The sequence below is a fragment of the Carettochelys insculpta genome, chromosome 3, assembly GCF_033958435.1.
Source record: "Carettochelys insculpta isolate YL-2023 chromosome 3, ASM3395843v1, whole genome shotgun sequence".
NCBI classification, from domain to species: Eukaryota; Metazoa; Chordata; order Testudines; family Carettochelyidae; genus Carettochelys; species Carettochelys insculpta.
Genome location: NC_134139.1, coordinates 58,967,039 through 58,985,009, shown reverse-complemented (window position 1 = coordinate 58,985,009; position 17,971 = coordinate 58,967,039). Strand labels below are relative to the sequence as shown.

The 17,971-nt window shown below is 42.4% G+C and overlaps 1 protein-coding gene across 2 annotated transcripts in view; it reads left to right on the top strand.

The window, feature by feature from the left end:
• Positions 1-17,971, top strand: part of LYPLAL1 (lysophospholipase like 1) — a 76,893-nt gene that overhangs the window by 47,905 nt on the left and 11,017 nt on the right. The window contains exons 4-5 of one of the 2 annotated variants that reach the window (XR_012644759.1): positions 1,817-1,932; positions 2,559-3,201. Coding sequence is in view for 1 of the 2 variants with exons in the window: in XM_074988610.1 (XP_074844711.1) it covers positions 1,817-1,932; positions 2,559-2,798 (356 nt within the window). In the remaining variant the exon portion in view is untranslated. Of the gene's footprint in view, positions 1-1,816; positions 1,933-2,558; positions 3,207-17,971 lie in introns of those variants that run through there. The other variant, XM_074988610.1, reaches the window with a different exon arrangement.

The following is a 17,971-nucleotide window of genomic DNA, read 5'->3' as shown; positions in this document are numbered from 1 at the left end:
AACAGCATGGGCGTTCACAGTGGGGGGCAAGGGAAATGTCCTGGCTCTGTTGGTGCGGCTGCTGCTGTCGCTTTTTTCCCCTCACGACCATCAGTGAGGCGTACGTGTCGCTGCTCTTCAAAGTTGTCATACGCGTGTCGTATGAGAGCACGCCAGCCTGTTCGGTCTTTTGCATTCTTTTTCTTCTAATGAGTATTCAGTGCCTCTTTTGTGTTTTTATAAAGCCCAGAATGCAGAATTTCAAATCTGTTTTTAGCACCTGTTAGTTATTTGGCGGACTGTGTAAAAGTAGTGTTCTAATTAAGTATCAGTCATAACCACTCTGTCAGCTTACGTCGATGCGTTGAGAGAGATTTTCAACAGGACAATCATTGCAGCTAAGTGCTTCGCTTCTAATGTCATCTATCAGCTGGATACAATAATAAAACACTTTCTGCATTGTGTACATGGAACGTAACATGATGGTCACAGAGTCTGTTTCCTAATAACGAAGTATCTCTCATCTTTTTAAAAAAAAAGTTGGCAGCCTAGTTTATTAGTCGGAAAAGGTAGACCAATGGTTGAATGGGTAGAGAGAGAAATCAATTTTCTTACCCTTCAAAGGGGTTGTGGAGCACATGTGTGAGAAGTGTTCCAGCTCACCCAGCTGCACCACCAATGCTACATCTCTCCTGTGGAAAAAGAGATGAACTCCAGTTTGCCTGACAGGGTGGTCCAGCGGTGTGAATATTAATTATGTACAATGTTAGTGATATGCTGGTATCCTTCATGAGTGCTAGTCTGGCAAAGTATGATATAAGCCACCTGGTCCACTGGATTGACAGCCCTTCACATGGCATGGAATTGTGCTTTGTGTGTACGACACACATCTACAAAGCCCAAACCAATTTTTGGAGATTATTAAATGAGAGGATTATGGAATAAAAGCATTCTGGCTTACTGGTTGTTTTTTTCTTAACTCTGCAGCTTTGTAACTGAATCTTAGTTTGGTCTAAGAGGGGTGGGTGGGTGGGTGTGTGTGGGTGTGTGTGTGTGTAAACTCTTTTGTATCCAGCGTTCTACTACCCAGAAGTCTCAAATAACAGAACTTTTAACCATAAGTTAATTTTAGTTACATTTTCCATAAGGACAGTATAGTGACAGTAAATACAAATAAATGCAGTATAAGTTTACAATGTACAAGACCACTGCTGGTAAATAATGTACTCTGCATACATTTTTGTTTGTAAATATCTAATTTTGTTTTTCTTTAGTGTTATGCATTGCTAGGTATACCTCTCTATTATCCGGAATAGTTGAATATCTGGCAACCTCCCAGTCTCAGGGCTGCTGGGTATGAAAGAGTTTACTGTCTATATATATATATAAATAAATAGAAAAACTTTATATACAGATTGAACTTCTCTCATCTGGCAACGTTCACAGTCCAGCATTGGTGTGCCCAAGTTTCCCGTGGTGCCATAAAATTTGTTGACAGTCACCAGTCCTGGCTCTCAGTGTTCTGTGCTGTTCAGCTCTCATTTACACCTGAATGTTTTCTAAGAGGTCAAGGAACAGTGGAAATGTTGATAATGCTTCCATACAATATTGACCTCCCATGGTTTGGTAAATTATCTCATTCAGCAACAGACAGGCCCTGAAAGTGCTGGACTAGAGAGGATCAACCTGTGTATATATGTGTATATCTAGCAGATAAATATGAAAGTCAGGTATTTTTCCAAAATCTAAAATGTTCTAGAAATAATCAAGCCAGGTGTTAGATTAGTAAGATATTTCTAAATCCCAGTCTCTCCCTCTCTTTTGGTCACATTTTTAGGAGGTTTTTCAATGGGAGGTGGCATGGCTATGCATTTAGCATACAGGTATCATCAAGATGTGGCTGGAGTCTTCGCTCTTTCTAGTTTTCTCAATAAGACCTCTTCTGTTTACCAGGTAAGTGAATACTATTTTTTTTTACATTCATTTCCATCTAAAAAATCATTCAGTTTCCATCTAAAAAACAGAAAACTGATCATTAGACAAAGACGCTTAAAGCACAGCATTTTCTGGGGAGTAGATGGATTAATTCCAAGTAGCCACTGAGCCCCAGAGAATTTCCTGAACCGCAAACATTGGTAAGTAAAATATCAAGGTATAAAAGTTTGAAAAATACTTTTATCTTTACATACTGATTATTTGCTTGCTTTGCAGTCCAACTGCTATAAGCCTGTGCAAAACATGTCTAACTTGCCATGCACGCTTGGCAATCAAATTGTCTGGTGGCACTCCATTCAGATTAGTGACATGGCACCTGTAATTACTGTGCCTTATTCTTTGAGAAAGTCTGGCAGATTATAAGGGTTATGGGTTCCACTCTGCTGTAGTCAGGTCAATATGAATCTTTCTATGCATATTATATTGAGCAGAACCAAATGCTGCATGTAGACTTTTGCAGCTGTAAATGGGTCTTGTTTAGCATATTGGAATTCTATGTGCAAACTTTTCCTATAACTGTTCAACATTAGCATTTTGTGAAATCCACATTTGAATTTTTGTTCTCCCATTTTCTCCACTTCTAGGCTTTACAGAAAAATGAAGGTGTCCTTCCTGAACTATTTCAGTGTCATGGAACAGCTGATGAGTTAGTTCTGTGCTCGTGGGGTGAAGAGACCAACAAGATGTTAAAATCATTGGGAGTAGCAACAACTTTTCATAGCTTTCCAAATCTTAATCATGAGTTACACAAAACTGAACTGGAAAAATTGAGATCATGGATTGTAAAGAAGTTGCCGGAGGAGGCAGCAACATCAAATGACTAAACAAAAGTAACATTTAGTTAGAGCGAAAAGTTGTCTACATGACCTGTCAATGCACAGCGGACTAGTGTGTGGTAAATACAGTAAACCCTCCATTTTACAGACCCAATTTAGAGGACTTCAGGAGCAACAGCCATCCGCCAGCCCCCCCATCCTTTGTTCCCGAAGTCCACTTAATCAGCGTCTGTAAAGTCCTAAATCCTGCCCTCCCCCCCCCCTCAAAAGTAAGGCGACTTACCAGAGCCGCTGGAGCTGCCGCTGCTGCAGCTAGAGGGGTCGACACTTCTAGCATACACACGCCACTCGAGGTGCACCAGCTCCTCCATACCACAACAGTGGAGTCACCCCAGCTGCAGGTCCAGCAGCTCCAGCAGTTGCAATTCCAGCACCAGTGGTGGCAGCTGTGGTGAGTCGCAGGCTTTTTTTTTTTTTTGGGGGGGGTGGGTGGGTGCGGACTGGGGGTGGGGGAGACTGGTGGGGTTGGTGGGCAGTAAACCCTGGCATTTAATGGACTTTTGGGTTTAACAGACAACCCCCTCCCTCCATCCCATTAGTCTGTTAAATTGAGAGTTGGCTGTGTACAGCCCAGCTTGCAACTCACCAAGTGGCCTTGAGGATCCTGCTGCCTCACTAGTTCCTGTAGCCAGACAGACTCCTTCTGCTCTACTCCATCCTGCCTGCCCCTCTTAGGTGCCTCAGAGCACACAGCACAAAGAAACAGCACAATGTTGGAACGTTTTAAGGGCACACTGTCTGCTGGTGCCTCACAAACACAGATGTGCTATGTCAGCGTGACCCTGGACTGAAGAATACAGATAAGAGGGCTAATGGCCTAGCTGGTGGCCTCGGGGCTTTAAGCTGCCCTTGGCTGGTGTTGATAATTGATCCGCCCACACTTTTGTTCCAGGAGGGCAACTTTACTGCCCGTGTGAAAGTTTGCCCAGTTTCTATACATTTAGTTATCTCTGTCTTACAAGTGTAACTGCCTTGTAAGCGCTGGTGTCACAAAGACGAACCAGCACAATTGGTACCTTGAGATAAGGAAGAACCTACATGCCCCAAGGGGTATAAAGAGGGCCTGGCAGCCTACTCTGAGCTCCAATTTCCTGTGCCTGCCAGTCAGGTAAGGTTATTGCCTCCTGAGGATTTAGGGGGCACTCTCCTCGTCTGTTCTTCCCAAGCGATTCAGTGAACAACGTTGGCTACGCCGGAGTTGAAGGACGCAGGGGTGAGAATTATACCTGCAATGTTTTTTTTGGGCACATTTAATAGTAAGAACTCTTTAGTCTGAGGCGTCTGGTCCTCAAATGGGTAACTTTCTCTAATTGACATGTCATTTGTATCATCCTACTAGTAGTTAAGTAAATAGAGCAATAACAATGTAACCATTAAGATTTTTATCTAACTTTTCTTGCCACTGTAACCATTAAGACTTTTTATATCATTCTGTAACCATTAAGATTTTCATTTCTGCTTTGTAATAAATAGTAACCATGTTTAATAAGGACAAATGCAAAGTGCTCCACTTGGGAAGGAACAATCAGTTTCACACATCCAGAATGGGGAGAGACTGTCTAGGAACGACTACAGCAGAAAGGGATCTAGGGGTTATAGTGGACCACAAGCTAAATATGAGTCAACAGTGTGATGCTGTTGCAAAAAATGCAAATATGATTCTGGGATGCATTAACAGGTGTGTTGTGAACCAGACACGAGAAGTCATTCTTCCGCTCTACTCTGTGCTGGTTGGGCCTCAGCTGGAGTATTGTGTCCAGTTCTGGGCACCGCAGTTCAAAAAAGATGTGGAGAAACTAGAGAGAGTCCAGAAAAGAGCGACAAGAATGATTAAAGGTCTAGAGAATGTGAAAAAAGGTTGAAAGAATTGGGTTTGTTTAGTTTGGAAAAGAGAAGATTGAGGGGAGACATGATAGCGGTTTTCAGGTATCTAAAAGGGTGTCATAAGGAGGAAGGAGAAAACTGCTTCTTGGCCTCTGAGGATAGAACAAGAGGCAACGGGCTTAAACTGCAGCAAGGGAGGTTTAGGTTGGACATTAGGAAAAAGTTCCTAACTGTCAGGGTGGTCAAACAGTGGAATAAATTGCCAAGGGAGGTTGTGGAATCTCCATCACAGGAGATATTTAAGAACAGGTTAGATAGATGTCCATCAGGGATGGTTTAGATAGTACTTAGTCTTGCCATTGGGGCAGGGGGCTGGACTCGATGGCCTCTCAAGGTTCCTTCCAGTCCTAGTGTTCTATGATTCTACATGTAAGCTTCAGCCTGACTCCTTCTAGTTGCTGTAGCTTGGCCAAACACAAACAAAGAACCTTAGCTGGTTTGGCTATATTAGCCTGGTCAGTGGTAAGGTGCAGTAAAAGCTGGGTGCTGAGTCATGCTGCCTCCACGGAGCAGACTCTTGGGGCACCCGTCAGCCTCACTGGCTGCCCACTGCGAAGGGACAGTCTGTCCTAGCAGTCAAAGTCTCGGGTGGAATAAGCTGTCTGCACCAACCTCGGGGGCACCCGTCAGCCACACTGGCTGCCCACTGCGAAGAGGCAGTCTGTCGTAGCAGTTAGTCTCGGGCGAATCTCGGGGGCATCCGTCAGCCATCTTGGCTGCCTGCTGCGAAGGGATGAGCTGTTCTAGCAGCTTAAGACTCGGATGTAAAATAGGCTCACAGACCACTCATTACCCGGCCATTGGCTGACAGTTCCCCCATGCACTTTTGTCTGCCCCCAAAGAGGGGATTAAAGAGCACAGGGAATGGTTAGTGGATGGCAGTGCAGACCACATGGTTCTTGCATGCAACTTACTTACAGCCTAGCCAGGATGATGTAAAATTACGGATATGATCTGCTTTTGCTGCTGCTGTTTGTCCAGTATGCAAAATATGAAAGCCACAACATTCTGTGGAAAATAGTGTATTACAGCCATTTTTAAAACTTTAGTAGATATTGTTGCATGATTTTCCAGATGATCGTGTTTTTGTTCCAAGATGGAAAAATCCGTAATAAATTTTTAAAGGGGGGGCCGGGGAACTTTGTGGACTGTAAATGGAGCAGTATGTAATGTAAGGCATGTTACAATTCCTGCCTAAGTTTATGCACAGAATAGTCCCATTGGCTTCAAAAGGATTTACAGTATTTAAACGCACCTTATACAGGAAGGTCACAACATTCGCGAATTTAACAATCGCAAATTCAGTTATTTGCGAGCAGCTGGGGGAGTCGGTTTTACCTTCCTGTGCTGGCCTCGGCAGGCAGAGTGAGCTTCTGAACAGCTGTTCTCCCAGACTGCCGGCAGCAGTTACCGCTGCAGGGACCCACGTGGGGTCGTGTTGGGGGGAGGGGGGGGAGTGGGAGCAGGTGTGCACACACACACACACTGGGCCAGAGATCCCACACACCCCAGGGCTGGGAGCAGAGTGAAGCAGGTGGGGCTGAGGCTGGGGCATGGGGCTGCGATACCTGTGGTGGAAGTCAGCCAGGAATATATAGATTGGGGTACCCAGCCCCACCTCCAGCTGGGGCACAGCCCAGCTACTCACCAGCTTCCCACAGCCCTGCTTCTGGGCTCCACCTCCCTCCGCTGCTGCCCAGGGCCACCTGGGAGCCTGCCGAGTTCCACTCCCTGGCCCCCCACGCCTGCAGGGAGAGAGCGATGCTGGGTGGCACTGGGAGCAGCTCTGGGAGGTGGGAACCTCTGGATTGGGGACTTGCAGTGGGCTCAGGGAGTGTCCTTCTGAGCCCCAGGAGGTTCAGTATTTGTGAAAATTAAACATCTGTGAGGGTTCTTAACACCAAATCCTTGCGAATGTTGTGACCCTGCTGTATAGGGTTGTACTCCATTTAACAAAAAGTACTGGTTTGCGTTAATTATATTTAAGGAAGTTATAAATAGCTTTCTTTGGTTTCAGCACAGATACTTCTGTACTATCATTATGGAGATATTTAGGGATCTCTTTTGGAATAGCTGTTAAAGCCATATTTTGAATTTTTTATTTTGTTTTTGTTTTGGCGCTTTTTTAGGTACTGGGGCATAATAAAGTGAAGGGTGTCATGATGATTCTTAAATATACCCTGTTTGCGGTGGTAGATGGGATCATTCTTTGGGAAGAGTTTCTGTAAAGACTCATATTGTTGTCAATCAGTGTATTTTGGAGTTTGCAGGATTGTTTTGAACTGAAAGATGAGGACAGTTGAGCCTCAGTGTACACTGAAAAGAGCTGTAAATAACAATGATTGTAATAATAAGCAAACCTCATGTCCCTGTTATGTTGAATGATTCAATCCTGTGTCAGTGTTTGATAAATCTGTTGTCATTGTATTTTTTTCCTTTTCCCCAATTCTCCCTCCTCAAATTCTATAACTTTATTGGCATGACAGGGTATTTTTGTTGCCAAAACCAATACATCCAAGTCTCTCTCTTTCTTAATCTCCTCCTTCCCTCTTTGTTGAAGAGCAGGTTTAAGACACTGGAGTATGCTCTGCCACAGTAATCACTGCCAATATTGGCTATGACTTCAGGGAGGTCAGCCAACTCCATGGGGCTGAGAGGTTTCTTTCTACCCTTGTTTGTTGAGCCTTAAGCCAGCTTTTACCTATCTTGAGGAATAAGTAAAGGAAAAAAAGTGTAAGTATTAAAGTACAAGGCATGTAATTGGCAGTAGCAAGTAACAACTTCCTGCCGCTAAAAATATTTTGCGTTATTTCATTGCATTGGCATTAGCAAGTCAGCAGTCTGTTCTGAAAAAACAGGAGTTTAAATGGCACACAGACTTTACTATTTGGAATAGTAACTGAAAAGCTTTTTTCTTTGCTGTCCTATGTTTCCTAATTATCACAGATTAAGTTGAAACAGGTGTGCACTAAGGCAGCTGAGCTAACACTGGGTTAGCAGAACCATAATTACAACCCGTGACAAGTAGTCTCTTAAAAGTATAGTGACGATGCATCAGTTTTGTTTTTCTACCATTTTTTGCTCTTACCACACTTGCTGTCATGGGAATTTGTTAAGCGGTAACACTGGGTGGTAACTCTTTCTGGTGACAGGTGCAATGAGATGAAGAGAGATGACAGGCTCTTTTCATCCTGACATTATAGCTTTTTAATGACATCTGAGAGCAACCCAAAGAAATTGGAACAAATATTATGATGAGAATAGGAGTAGGAGTGGGGAACCTATGACCTGTGGGGCAGATCCAGATCACTGTTTAATTTTATATAGCCCACGACAAGTCTCAGCAACCCCAATGGGAGTGGAACAGTAAGCGCCAGCTTGCCACACTAGGGAAAAGCCCCACACCTCTGTGCTCCCCCAGCTGGGTGAGTCGAATGTTTTATATTTCTATCTTGTTTTTAAAAAAACCACAAACCAGCCTGAATTAAGTTGCTTTTCACATGTGTTTATGTCGCCTGAAATTTTTTTTTCCTGTGGCTTAGTGGCCTCTCATGAAAGAAAGGTCTGAGTTACACTTCTGAGTTACAAAATGAAACTTGATTCTTGTGACCATCCTTTCTGTGTAATACCAGTGGACTACTCTGTTTCTCTTTGTTAAACACTGTAGTGGATCTGAAGTTCTGTTTAGTCCCATTATACAGATTAGAGACCAGCTGTGAAGGTCAGAACAAGATCTGGATTTTGGAAGATGTTTGGATGTAGATTTTTTTTTGCCCATTTCTACTCCTTAACTGTCATCACACCCATGAGGTAGGTAAGCTAACTCATGAATAGATATTATTAACACAGAACCTGGAAATGATTTTATATTAATCAGTCTTCACTGTACAGAAAGATCATGAATCATCCACAACTCTGAAAAATAATTAATCTTCAGAAAACAAGTTTTCTGGGAAGAATTTCCTGAAGTTTACAGATGGTTAAACTGGGATGTAAGTAACCTGTTCAAGGATATTGACTTACAATGTAGTTGGTCTCCTGGACACTCTCTAGTTGAGTTTGGGGAATGAATGAGAATGAGCAAGACTGCCATGTTGATAGTGGTTGCAGCCAGAGGAGATGGTGGAGGTAATATCAGACTGTTTAACTGAGGGAGTTTGTTGCCCCTTAGTTACTGGGGTTAGCAACTAAAGGGTGATTTTAGACACCAGGTACTGTTTGCTGACACTACTACAGTAGTAACCATATTACTTTTTGCCAGCTGCCATGGCTGTGATCTTTCCTTTCAGTTGTGGACCTTGCCAACACTACTCATGCTTTTCTTACACCCTGATTAGACGAATGCAGCATGCTCTGTTGTGTGGCTACTTGTTAAAACCATTCAGAGACTGAAGCTAGTGAGACTCACTTGCTGAGAGGACATCTCCTATGAAACCAGAGTCTGGCATCTCCTCTGGCTTCCTATAGGTTTCTGGGTAGAATTTAAGGATTTGCCTCTCTGAGACACGAGGGTAAACTTCTCAAGTTTCTTTTAGAATAATTAATACTGTAGGATTGATGTTGTAATACAGTGTGTCAGGATACTTAGAGCTTTGTACAGGAGACTTGTATATTTAACAAAAATTAATGAAACACAATAAGGGAAACCATGTCCCGCAGTTCCAGTTCCCAGTCCTTGACTTCCAAATATTCATGCACTACTTCCTTTCACCTGAATGTGTTCAGATGTCAATGGGCCAAGTGCAATTTGAAGGCAATTGAGACGTGGCAGACAAGTACTTGGGGAAACTAGATGTTTTTTTATTACTCTGTATGGGTGTGCTTCTGTCAGGTTCCCCCACCCCCCAGATGCATTCTCCTTATGGAGGAGGAAAGAAAATAATGATCCACTAGCATAGGGTGTAAGAAAGGATAAAATGCAGAACCATCAGCTTGCAAGGGCAGATGTAACCTCATTAGCTCATAATAATAGTAGTATCTTACGGTCTAAAGAAGAAAATGACACAGTTAGCCAGCATGCAACATATGTTCTCAGCATCCTTCCAGTTACCCGTTTTCTTTTAGGCTGGAAGGCCATTTGGCAAATAGGAGACATGACTAAATGGATTTAACGCTTCAAATTCCTGATACCTTCTGGAGCTTGCTGCTATTTTTGTAAGGTTCATAATTCAGTGAGTAAAAGCAAATTAGTTTAAAGTAAGCTTATTTTCCTGAGCTTAGTTATCTGCGTTATGTACAAATAAAGCACAAGTAAATTTGTTTTGTAATCTTCTTCCATTATAAATGTGTATTTAAAAGACTTAGTGTTAGTCTATTGACATATTCTACAAACTTCAGTCCTTCCTGACTGACATGCTACTGCAGACACTTGGCGCTAGAGTGCAGTCGCAGTTAAACCTGACTGATCAACCTGCGAAACAAAAAGTGACTGGTAATATAATCTCAATGTTAGAATAAGATATTCTGCAGTTAAATTAATCTTGCCTCCTGTTAAACCACAACGCTCAAGGCTTGGTGGTAAACCATTTTTAAGACCAGTTAACAACTCTCTACGGATGAAGGGATCCAAGTGGGTGAATAAACTGCCACGTACAAAGGTAAGATCCAGATGCAAAGCATGGAAATGGGGACCTGTTGAAATTATGTTAGCCAGAAAATACTGAGATGTGGATGGAGGAAGGTAATAGGTACCTGTTTTCTGGTCAAAAGCATTTTCTGAGAAAGCAGAGGGGAACACCGGGAGAGATTTCAGAAGATGTCCTGTCTGAAGACAAATTGAACCTTCCCTTTTCTATGTTAGTTCCCGCTATATTTAAAATGAACTTGGATTACCCAACATTAAGATGGCCAGTTGGGACTTCCCATGCGGGCTGGAGAGGACACCCCAGAAGTGCCATTTCATGCAGTTTCTGGGCTATTTGTTCCCCAAAAGTATCTGGTGGTCCTGTTGTCAGGTAGCAGATTCCTTAACCTCTGCACAGATGCCCATTCTGTATGGGGATATACATATCTCATAGAGCTGGAAGGGACCTTGAGAGGTCATTGAATCCAGTCTCCTACCCTCTCAGCAGGGCCAAACACCATCTCTGACCTTTTTTTTTTTTTCTTTAATCTATTTGCCCCAGACCCCTAAATGGCCTCCTCAAGGACTGAGCTTACAACACTATGTTTACGAGACCAATGCTCAAACCACAGCGCTATCCTTGCTACTACTCACCCTATTTCTCCATGTCTGCCCATTCATAGCACAACTCTTAAAGGAAGTGTGCATCCAGTAGGCCCCCCCATTAGTGCAAGACAGAAGGAAAAGCAGTGCCAGAGTCAATATGCTATGCTTTCCCTGACTGAGGGGGTGAGCACCTGGAGTAGCCCAGCCAACGGCACAACAATGCAGATTTTTCAGATAGCTTCCAGAGGAGAGGCATTATCTTGTGGGATACTTGCATTTATAAATGATTATAGCGAAGATCATGGTATATTGATAGTTCAAAGATATGCTCTGATTTGGCAGTTGGTTTTTTTGATGATGGCCATGTCAGACACCAAAGCCCAGTGATGCAAAACCAGCACTCACTTGCTAAATTAAAAAAAAAAAAATCCCTTTGCTAGTTACTTTGTAGGAGAAGAAGAGTAGATATAGCTAAAACACAGACTTTTAAAATAAAGTTTTGAGTCCCTTATCTTACACCCTACCTACTCCTCAGGTGTTGTTAACTGTTGGCTGGATTGGAACAAGAAGTGTCTGCTTCCCTTTTGAAGCACAACTCTGAGCTTGCCTCAGGCAGAATTTTAAAGGGAGGAGGCAGTGTGAGGGGAGAGATGATTAAAAATAAACTAGGGAAAGTGACAGCAGGGAATTTTAAAAGGGCCAAAATGAATTATGTGCTCAAATCCCACTGAAATGGGATAGGATTTGGAAACTTAACAGTCATAGATGCCTTTGAAATCCCAGCCTACACTGGTTGCTGGCTTTTATTGCTTATTTGTTTGTGAGAAAACAAGATGGAGAATAAAGCATCTGTGTTGGGGCAAAAGTGGCTTCTGTAAAGGCAGTCAGGGTCCTGGGAACAGGCATGGAAGAGTAACTTGAAATAGGCCAGATAACCTGGCATTAAAAATAATAATTTAAAATGCTTTGACTAGCATTAAAACAGGTGAATGTATTTGACCTTTTCACTGATTAGTGTGTGTGAAGGGAGGAATGATAGGGGCTGTATTTTGTGGTTGCGGGGTGTATTGCATAAGCTCTTTCAAACTGCTTTAAAAAAAGATGCAAAGATAAAGAGACATAACCCACCGTAAGACACGACAATTGATTACTTGCTGGTAAACTTGTTAGTACGGTTGAAGGCGCTTCGGAAAGTGTGTGCTAGTACCAGTTACTACACATTCTATTTTATATGGGATTTCACCACAGAATCTGACTGCTGTCCAATGATGCATTCAGCCTCTACACATCTATCACTTCATGCTTATTCTCTTGTGCTTGCCCAAGAGGAAGAAGCATGTGCAGTAGAGTAACTTGTTTTGGTAGTGTGTATATTTTGGAGTTTTTAAATATAACTTTGCTTTTTTGCTGTGTGTTTGTTGGAGGAGGAGAGTTCCTTCCCCTCGCTCCACAGAAGGTGGTGAGATTTGTAATCGTCCTCAGTTCTTGGGGCATGTTCTACAGTGTTAACCCAGCCCATGAGAAGATCTTGTCTCCTGAACAGTTGAGCGTTGCTCACTGCAGAGAGTTCCATGGTGTCAGACCCGGTCTTTCTCTACCAAAGTTAGTAGGAGGCTTTTTCCATTGACTTGTAGGGAGGCAGGCTCAAACCTGAACTCAGTGGGATTGGCAAGATTCAGAAATGTTCTCTTCCAGGCTATACAGTGGGGCCCACAGCATTCTACAGCCATAACTCTAGCTCAGAGAGCTGGCAGTGGCTCTTTGGTTCCCCACAGGCTGGTGGAGGGGTGGTGCAGTGGATGGGGGAAACGATTGGAGGTCTCATGTAGATGCAGGCCAATCATGCTAAGCAAACTGAAAAAGCTGCTGTCCACAGCCATATTTGGTGACAATATGTAGCCTTGCTCTGTTATCTGTTCAGCACAGACCACCTCTCGGCATAGGCTCCTGACATCCACCTCTTTTCATCTGTGCTTTGCAGCTCCAATGGTTCTCCTTTTGTTATGAAACATTATGGGTGTGTATACACTGCAGTAAAACACATGTGACTAGCCTGTGTCACTGACTTGGGCTCATGAGGCTTGGGCTGAAGGGCTATAAAAGTTCAGTGTAGACGTTCAGGCCCAGGCTCCGGCCCAAGCCTGAACATCTCAAATGCAATTTTATAGCCCTGCGGCCTGAGCTCACTGAGATGGGTCAGCCATGGGTGTTGTATTGCAATGTGCATACTCTACAATGCCAATAAGGATAAGCCTGTCATATCTGTTCAGTAACAATGCAGGTGGGGTTCCACTACCTACTTTAGATAATTCAGTGGGAGCTGACCTGATCGAAAGAAAAGGAAGAAGCTGTCAGTATCTTTTAATATTGTGCTGACACACAGTTCTTTGGAAGCAATGCATTGTCTGATTCCATTTTTCCTTGTAGCTTAGTGTGACTCACAACCAGAAGTCAGGACTGTCTTGATGAAAAGCAAAGACTGATAATACCATGATTACAAATGCCAAAACACATTTGTATGCAGAAATCTAACCCAAAAACCAGACAGTTTGCAGAGGTATGAGTAAGTGCATCATTAAGTCATCTTTGGCTCTTAATCAAATATGTTTTTAGGAGGATGCTTCTGTAAGGAAAAATGTACACATCTAAAACACTGAAGGTGATTTTCTTGGAAGAACAGCACCTTCCTCACTAAGGAAATACAGTTTCTGAAGGTGTCTGATTAATAACAGACCACATGGAATCACTAAGCAAAATCCATAAGGTGTGCTTTTGTTTTTCTAGCACAATTCAATCACGGATTTATTTGTATATGTGAAAGTACTTGATAGGTTGTGGCATGTGGATTTCTGAATTATGTAAGTGCCTTTAATTTTCTCATCTGAATTTAGGTGTTCAGTCCATACTGGCAGTAGCTGTCTGTGTGATTGTTAGAGACAGTTATGGTAGAAGCACAAGAGAACTGGACGTATACTTTAGATGTAGCAGGCTTCCAAGTTTATAAATGTTCATAGTCTCCCTGACCCCAAGAACCCTTTATTTGCCAAAAGAGAGATTAAGTAAAATCTACTTGTAAGAGATTTGGTAGCACTTCTTATTACATTTAACATGCACATTATTAAGGAGCCTGCATATTGTATAAATTCCCATTTTGAAGCACTGTCAGTACTCTTGTTAAGCCACTGTAAAACTACCAGTATGCATTTGTTCATACTTTGGAAAATATTGTTTTCATTAGAATAAACTTATGTAAACATCAGCAATATTCCTAGCAAAGAAATTACTCCTCACGTGAGCACAAATAAATTTGTGTTGCTGAGTAACAGTAGCATTTAATGTAACTTTGTTTCATGTCAAGTGCACATATGGATCCGTAAATGTTTTTCCCATGTGGCTTCATTGAAATCCTCTACAAAGATTGGTTGAATTACATTTCAGGCTCTCAGGCTGGCTGCCCTTATTGCATGAGGCTTTTAAATGTGACAAGTAGAATTGGCTGAAAAAATTTTAATCAAAATAAATTGTAATGAAAAATAACTTTGTTGACGGAGTGGAAATTTTGCCAGAGAATATATGCTTCTATTACAATTTTAGTTTTTCAAAGAAAAAATACTATTTTGTCCTTTTGAAAATGAAAACTCTTTCTCCATGCCTTCCTTCACTCCCTATTGTTTCTCCTCCTTTCTGATTTCCTTTTTTCCATTTTATCACTAGCAGTGGAGAAACCAGGAGGGGAATTATTTTTCTTACATCAAATATACATAAAAGTCAGTTTTTACAAAAATGTATACAGAAAATACTCCTTGTTTTTCAACCAGCTCTGACAAGTTGTTTTCCCTTGGGAGGAAGGAATGGGGTGGGTGGGGACAGACATGACATTTAGAAGGCTTTAACTGTACACTTTTATAGGGTAAAGCAATATCAGACATCATTACATGTGAAACAGACGTAACAGTCCGTGATCCTGCAAGCACGCATTCTGGCACTTAACCTTATTATTGTGAGTAGTCTTATTGAAATCAGTAAAACTACTCCTACTCCGAGTGAGGACTGGGATGAAAGATGGTCCATCTTTTTTTACATCCCATGTGGTGGGAAGTAGAAAAAAGGTAAGGCCGTGTAAGAGTTTCAATGCCATTGTGACAAATATGACAATATTGTGGACAACCCTTAAGAAAATACCTTAGAATTTGCTAAATCAAGTGTTTGAGGCATCCATTATGTTAAATTAAAAAAAAAAAAGTACTCTTGTGGGATTGTATAGAACTTATTAGGAAGGAAGGCAGGATTAATGCAATCTGGAAAGGACTAGTTGCTTCAAAGGCTTTTTGGAATAGTATTTGAGAAGGGGATTTCCTAGGAAATACTTAGAGTAAGAGGAATGCAAATGACCACCTCTGAATCCATTCTTTTAAAGCTGAGCCCTGAGCAGAGAAACATTGTCTGACTGGTTATCTATTTGTGGTCTCTTCAAAGATCCAAACTAGATAAATGAGTGATTCAGTGTCATAATGGTTTTTGTTGTGGGCATTTCAAGCTACGTGAAAACCCCATGTGGGATTTTGAAGGATTGCTTACTGGCCAGAGCTCATGTAGGTGGGCATCAATGTGATCTCCGTTAAGCTTATTATCACGTCCATGTGTTAATTTTTTTTTGTATATGTTCTCTGTAATGTTATTACCAAAGAATAAAATGGACTAGCTTACAAAGATCTATGTGGTAATTTATGAGGCAATTGTACTGTCTGTCTTCTCTGAACAGAAGGCAAAAGAAGCTTGCTTAAGCAGTTTTACTTTGGCTGGGCATATCTCCAGTCAGTCAGGGAACTATGCAGCCTAGACATAACCTATGTCAGATGGGAAAATGATGCATCTCCACCTATCTGAATTTTTGAGAGCCCCGTGAACAGCTCTTAGTTTTAATACAAGTCTTGAAATATTTGATGTGTATCTTAAAGCCCACATGCCTAAAGTCACATGAATATGCAAGACCCACAGCTTTATTTAAAAAAAAAAGCCATGATTGTAAAGAAAAGTTTAAGAATATGACCTGAGTTCAGACTTAATAGCTCAAACACCAGAAGGCAATTTAAAAAAATCCAAAATGTAATCTTTTTTTTAAAAAAAGCTGATTTTTAAAGCCAGTCTTCTTATTTTGGGGGGCTGACTTTTGATTTTTGAAAACTAGATTGCAAAAATTCTTTCATTTTTAACATTCCACAAGTGGATGAGATTCTGATACTCTAACTTACATGGAGTAGCACTTTAATTCACAGTGGTTCCACTGACTTCAGACTGCTGGGGAACTCAGGTACTGTTTTAGTCTGCCTGAAGCTACGTTTGCACTACTAGATAAATTTGAATTTAAAGCAGTTAGCTCGATATTACTGTGTGACTGTCTTCACTTTAAATACCATTAGCTCAATTTAGGGAATGCTAATCTTGAGATTACAATAGAATCATTATCTGAGGGGTGTAACGTGAAGCTCGAATTCAAAAGTTCAGTTAAAGGGCAGAATTTATCAGCCTCCAGAGGTGTCTTGTATGTACCCGACAATGACCCTCACCGCTCCGCTCTGGCTGCTGATCTCCAGGTGCTCCAGAATTTGGTAACAGGAAGACTGTGAATTTCAAATTGGGACCAGGAAGCCTGTGGCTGTGGACTCATGTTTGTATGAGAGCCCAAGCAACGTCTTTCTTTCTTTGCTATTAGCACTGTGAGCGCAGCTACCCATTACAATAGCCGCAACAGAGTTTGTGGTTCTATATTGACACTTGGAATTCTTCTCTGCACTGCCTAGTGCCAGATGCTGCCTTGCTGCACCACATGGCAGTAAGGCTGTGTTGGGGGTCATGCTCGCATAAGAGGCCGGGAAACTTCTCAGACATTTACATTGGTGTGCAAACCCCTCTTCTTCCCCCACAGGCGCCACACAGTCGGGGTCTTTCCTGCAATCAGCCACATCACGTAGGTAGCCCCGACCCAATAAAAAGATGTTCGTTTGGTGCTGGCCAGGCAGCACCATGTCCTAGCTTATGCACATTTAGGGCTCCAAGGGTGGGAAAGAATTTTGGGGGCTTGCAGCTGCCAGGGGGAACTCTCCCTTGGTTGGCTAAGATAGTCAGTGGGACTACTTCAACTGCCCCCCCGATCCCCCCCCCACCATGGGACCAATGGGGCTTGCTGCCACTGCGGGGAGGTCTCCCCAGTGGCTAAGATAGCTGGGGGGACTATTTCAACTACTTAAGCATTTCAACCAGCTCTGCAGCCCACAGCTCCACCACCACCAAAAGTATTTTTGGGAGCTTGCTGCCCATTGCAGACACCTGCTGGTTTGATATTGCTGTTATAAAATTTTTTTCCTAACATTTCCTGTCTGTTTTCATGCTTTGACTCCCCCCCAATCCCCGCCCAAAAAGAAACTGGGGGAGGGCAAGTCGAGATTCCTTTTTCCATTATAATCTCAGTGTGTGATATTTCACTGCGATCCCCCCGTGTAATGAAGAGAGAGGACAAAAATCTTTCTTCCTAGACCTTTCTATCCTCTTTCTTCTGACTTTGAGAATATAGCCTGTCCCTGTGTTATTTTCAGGGATCGGATGAAGTCACAGGAGTGGGGGAACACTCAGTGGATGGCCAGATGAGAACAAAGCCTGCGCGCGGGGGCCTTATTGTGCATTGGAAAGCCAAAGACCCTCCCCTCAGCAACTCTTTTTTCAAAACCTTGCCAATCTTCTCATTCTTCAAGTTTTCGGGGTCCCTGTCTGATTTTCAGGGATTAGATGCAGTCATGGGAGTGGGGACAGTCAGTGGATGGTCAGCTGAGAATTCAGCTACAGAAGAAAGACATTTCTGTAAATTTTTTTGCCACCTCTGTGGATGCCCTACTTTTCCTTCCTTCTTTCCTTCCAATGGGAAAAATGGACATTTGCTTAACACAGCAGGGGAATGAGGAAAATGCAGTGTGGGAAGATGGTGTCAAAGACCAGAGTATACCCAGAATACTATGGAGGGTGAGGGAACTGTGGGATAGGTTCCCACAATGCACTGCTGCAACAGTCATGTTTGCAAATTGAGTGTGGCAGCAGTAAGTCAACTTTGTGAGGA